Raw genomic sequence first — 5,881 nt, forward strand, 5'->3', positions numbered from 1 at the left:
TTCTAACATTTTGTCCCTTGTACAATAATATTTTGAGAAAGACAAGTAGATGTTTCTAACATTTTGTCCCTTGTACAATAATTTTTATGAGAAAGACAAGTAGATGTTTCTAACATTTTGTCCCTTGTACAATAATTTTTATGAGAAAGACAAGTAGATGTTTCTAACATTTTGTCCCTTGTGCAATAATTTGTTTGAGAAAGACAAGTAGATGTTTCTAACATTTTGTCCCTTGTACAATAATTTTTAAATTTTTAAGAGAAAGACAAGTAGATGTTTCTAACATTTTGTCCCTTGTGCAATAATTTGTTTCAGAAAGACAAGTAGATGTTTCTAACATTTTGTCCCTTGTACAATAATTTGTTTCAGAAAGACAAGTTGATGATTCTAACATTTTGTCCCTTGTGCAATAATTTGTTTGAGAAAGACAAGTAGATGTTTCTAACATTTTGTCACTTGTACAATAATGTTTTAATTTTTTTTCTAGAAATCACACACCTCTATAAGACTAAAATTCTTTAATCTGTCAAAACTTAACTGCTATACTTGACAGTTATAACAACTATCCATATCTAATGAAGTGTCTACTACTGGTAACTTGTGCTAGTAAATATAAATTAATGTTTTTATTGTTGTTTTGTTCATTTTGTTATTGTTTGATGAAGAGAACTTATGGAAAGTTAACAGCTATATTAGGTTTTTCATCTATAAACATAATTATGTATAGTACTATCTGATCATTAATGTATTTCTTGTTTTTGTACCTCATGATGTAGTTTAAAGATGTAGTTGTAATGTTCAACTTGTCATTTAAAAGTATTGAATATTTTATCATGTACAGGGTGTCTGAAAATATGGAACCATGCAGAACAAGTTTGTATTAACAGCAGGATTAACTCAACCATCTCATGCTTTGACAGTGCCATAACCAGTCACATATCTGATATTAAGAAAAGCTGCAAATTGCTTATGGTTCCAGACTTTTCGTACACCCTGTAGTACCTTAGAGTCTGTTGTTGTATTTTTGTAGTGTACATGGTTTTTGTATTAAAAATATGCATTTTATTTTTCATTTATTTTAGGTTTTCAATGGATTTCATTGTTACCTTCACCCCTGCCTTTGTTTCAGCAAGGAAACTGCAAATATCAAATCAGAACCAAATAAGTTATGGAAACCTTCAGTTATTCCGAGGGAGTGGGAATTTGGAGCTTGGAGGCCCTTTTTCCTGACAGTATGATAAATGTGGATGAGTCAAACCTCAATAATCTCTTGGTAGATTCAGCTGTAGATTGTACCAAAACCATTGTTTCTCAAGTTTCAGATAACCGGAAGTCTGAACCTGAAGTTCGAAGTACACTCAGTCTGGAGGAAAATGGTATTACGTCTTACTTCTTCAATATCCCATTTTAAAACCTACTTGGTACGAAACTATAAACCTGTGAAGCAGCCTCAGTAACATTACTTGTTTGTCTTCAGAGACTTAGTTGAAGCTTAAGTTACAGTGAAATATTTTAAACCACAAATACACCAGTGTAGTGGAAACGTTTTCATGAGGTTCGAGCAAATAATTAAACTATCTTTATTCAAACTGACGGAAGCCTTATTGTTACCTAAAGCATCATCTGAGCAATTAATTACACTTCATAGATATTATTATATACATTGTGATACCTTTTAGAGTGAGAAAATATGAATATACATTAAAAAAAAATCTAATTATAGACCATTGATTCATATAAACTTACTGACTGACTGCTAGATGGGTTGTTTTTTTGCTCTCTTTGGTATTTTAATAGCTACACCAACCCTAACTCTCATTAGTCCTATGAATTTCATCCTTCGTTGCATGATTTCATGTTCATTGGCTCTGCAGTAAGTCAGCAGGCTTATAATGCTAAAAATTGGATTCTGTGGTGGGCATAGCACAGACAGCCCATTGTGTAGCTTTGTGCTGAACAACAAACATATAAAAACAGAAATCTTATCATAAAACAAATTCTTTTATCTGATAGTTTTTCTATATTGTCAGTCCTAGCTTGCATTGTGGCATCATCATAATGGTTATTTTGATATCACCAAATTATTGTAAATACAATAGGATAAGTAAAATTGATAAGGATTATGGGTTACTTGTTTAATGTCATTCACACTTTAGCAGCTGTTGTTCATGAAAACTGGTGATATATAGACACACATATGTATGTGCATTTATAGCGTCTAGACTACTACTATGCCTGACTTATCCCAACCAGTGTGATGAGCCCTCGTAATGACATAGCAGATGTAGCGTGATTGACATATTATAACATATACTTTGCTAAGGGTTCTACGGAAAGATTATTTACATACGTGTATTTTGTCTAAATAACAAGCTTAAAAGTGTTCCAATAGTTTTGTGTTTTTTCTCTATTCTCTAGAGATTATGGCCAAAAATATAAATTATATTTTTATACAAAAACTTGTAAGCTATGACATTCGAACTAAGAAATGTAAAAAATGAAATATTTGATTATAAATGTATAACGTTTTTTTTTCTAGGGTTATAAAACAAATTTTTATGTTTATGCTGGTATCAAGTTAGTGACTTAGAAATATTTCAACAAAAACTTTAATCCACTATATAATTAAATATAATAAGTATGTTTTTGTATATTTCAAAAGTAATAAGAAACAAATCAACTTATTTAAATGGATACTTTTATCAGTGTAATAAATCATTTGATTGTTAAAACATTACTATCTCATTTTAAAGACTTAGTTTATCTGTGAATTATTTAAACTTTACAGAACTCTTTTATACTTGAATTGTACAGAAAGTGTTATTTATGAAATAGTAAGCTCTACTAAGAATTACATATAATTTTTAATACATTGATCCATCACAATAAGATTTTAAGTATAGTGTCTTAGTTTCATAAATACTTACAATTTTTAAATATGTTATTTTTTGTTCTGTTTTTTACCTTCAAGATCTACAAGACTGGATGGATAAAAACGTGGACTTCTCCTTTACGGAAGGTCTGGAGCATCTTTTGACATCTTTTGTGGACAAAACAGACATCGATGACGTGGCCCTCATCACTTCCGATGAAGCACTTGATTCTCTGAAGAACTCTAATTCTTCAGACACTACAGACGGTTCAATAAATATTCCAACTAATATTATTGATGACTCTTTTAGTGTACACTCTCCACCACAATCACCCGTTGGAGAAGTACCAGACAGTTATAGTGTCCTCAGTTTTGTTAGCAGTAAAAGTGGTGTTTTATCGTCTACTGTTGATGAAAGTTCACCAGAGCTTTCAGTTGAAGTTTCACCTAACACCCAGAACACTTCCATTAGTTTTAAGGTTTGTGGTAAGGGTAAAAACATCCAAGTGATGAAGTCCATAATTTCATCATGTCCAACGAACACAGCTTCAACTGCTCGGTGGTTATTGGAAGAACTTAACAATTCTGATGCTCTTCCTGTTGATGATCCTGATAATTTTGAAATTGAGAATAAAGAAGTTTCAGGAGATAATCAGATGAAACAACACAGTTATAAACCATACAGCTTTACACACCATCTCTGTGAGAGGCCTTGCTCACGTATAAAATCTGTTGGTGGTTCTAGTAGCAAAGGGTTCTTTGCAGATAAACGAAAAGAACGTAAGAAGAAGCAAAATAAAGAAGCGGCAACCAGGTATCGCCACAAGAAGCAAGCTGAATATCAAGTTTTGGTTGAAAAAGAGAAGATTTTGGAAGAGTATAACCATGAACTAAAAGATAAGGTGCAACAGTTAACCAGTGAAATATCTTATTTAAAAGGTCTAATGAAAGAACTCTTTAAAGTAAAGAATTGGTAATAATGATACATTATAAACTGTAGTTTACCTTTTTTTTAGTGTTTAAGTTTGTTTACTTTTGAAGTGTTATAAAATTTAAAATTAATTTTTACGTTGAATTTTTGATATTATAATAGGTACTTAATTTTAGTTGACTGTATTATTTAAAATCCTAATGTTTATTATTTTCATCACTTACATGTAATCATAGGCACTGAATAAATGGAAGTTTAAAAATCACTGGCTCTGTCTTTTTTTTTCTCAAGAACTAATACATTATCACCAGATTTAAAAAATTCTGTTTACATACGGTTAAGTAAAGGAGTGTCAAATCATTACCTGTACATTGTGAGGGCCCCGGGATGCCCAGGTGGATAAGGCGCTCGACTCGCAATCTGAGGGTCGTGGGTTCGAATCCCCGTCCCACCAAACATGCACCCCCTTTCAAGTGGTTAGGGGTGTTTGACTCGCCCTCTGAGGGTCGCTGGTTCGAATCTCCGTCCCAGCAAACATGTTCGCCCTTTCAGCCGTGGGAGCGTTATAATGTTACAGCCAACCCCACTATCTGCTGGTAAAAGAGTAGCCCAAGAATTGGCGGTGGGTGGTGATGACTAGCTACTTTTCCTCTAGTCTTTTACTGCTAAATTAGGGACGGCTAATGCGGGTAGCCCTCGTGCAGCTTTGCGTGAAATTCGAAACAAACCAGCAAACATCTACACATAAGCTGCTCTGAAAAAAATATAGTATTCGGAAATAGTCTAAAGGTAATGGAAGGGGTATTAGTAAACACAGAGCTAATACGGTGTAGTACTGCTTTAGGCTCAAATAACTGCTGCTATGTTATGAGTAAAGAGTGCTCAGAGAACTCTAGTGCATTGACGTTTCAGAAGCTCAAAGAGTGGAAGGTTGTCATCTGGTTTTTCAAAATAATATCTTCATGATGTATCAGCCATATCCTAGGTTTAAGGTTGAAATTCAGATAGAGCCTTTCCTAATTTTGAATTCCTGATCAGAAAGAGATCAGGCAGTCAACAACAGCTGTTGCCTCAGGGAATTTGTTTACCTCGTTGAATCGAATAACGGATACTGATCCCAACGGAAAGCCTGGAGTCTTATATCGCTAATGATCTTGTTTTGATATTCCTGGTGAGCACGTCACAGATAGCCCTATGTGTAGTTTTGTAGTTAACAATAAAGAAACGAACAAATTAAGACTGGTATTGTTATAATGCTCCTAAAACTAAAGTGCATGACTGATTGACTGGCAACACAGCATGAATTTTGGACCTTTGGATCCGCAGGCCGGTACGCTAATCCACTAAACTATACATGGCTCAAAGTTAAGATCTGAGCTGGACATTGGAATCACTATTAAATACAGCTACAGGTCTAAATCGCTGGAAGGAAGAAAGAATTAGTTGTTCACATTGATAATTTTTCTTGTCATCTGTACCAAACCATTAGCATTTTGTATCTTTCCTTAGAGTGATTTCAACCTTTGTTTCTTTCAAGTCATTGTTTTCATGTTATCAAAAACTGATAAAATAAAATGAAAATAATCATGAAGAACTTCCATGGCTTATTCTCTGAAGTATCAATAAGCATAATAATAATTCTGAAAACGTGGGAATTATCTTTCAGAGAAACTCATGCCTTGTTCTCAGAGTCTATTGCACCATATCTCTAGACATTTCCACTGTTCCGTTGAGTTAATTGGCTCTTTCTCATTGTTCGTTTTCAGTATGTAGCATCTTAAGATATTTGATACAAGTTGCCTAGAAACCACAGACGTGAGCAAAGTTTCATATTGAGTAATTGCTCTAATTACATATATCATTATTTCGCAACTGGCGCTTTCTTCCTTTTGAGCTTTAAGGAGTGTAATTATTATAATAAAGCTCGTTTCCAATATTCTAGAAACGTTTAGACATTTGCATCTCTCATTTCAATGAGAATTTTTTTCTCATTCTCCATATGTGTTAAAAATTTCCTTGACAACTATTACTAATGTATCTGTACATTGCGCAACGACTTCTCGTTGTTCTTCGTAAAT

General features: G+C 33.4%; 1 protein-coding gene across 2 annotated transcripts in view; it reads left to right on the forward strand.

The window, feature by feature from the left end:
* LOC106475612 (cyclic AMP-dependent transcription factor ATF-4-like) overlaps positions 1-4,062 on the forward strand; it is an 8,896-nt gene extending 4,834 nt beyond the window's left edge. For both annotated transcript variants that reach the window (XM_013936288.2, XM_022379681.1), the window contains exons 2-3: positions 1,083-1,376; positions 2,972-4,062. In XM_013936288.2, the coding sequence (XP_013791742.1) occupies positions 1,169-1,376; positions 2,972-3,849 (1,086 nt within the window). In that variant the 5' untranslated portion in view covers positions 1,083-1,168 and the 3' untranslated portion in view covers positions 3,850-4,062. The remainder of the gene's footprint in view (positions 1-1,082; positions 1,377-2,971) is intronic.
* The last annotated feature ends 1,819 nt before the right edge of the window (positions 4,063-5,881 follow it).

Source organism: Limulus polyphemus, unplaced genomic scaffold (assembly GCF_000517525.1).
Source record: "Limulus polyphemus unplaced genomic scaffold, Limulus_polyphemus-2.1.2 Scaffold8871, whole genome shotgun sequence".
Lineage (NCBI taxonomy): Eukaryota > Metazoa > Arthropoda > Merostomata > Xiphosura > Limulidae > Limulus > Limulus polyphemus.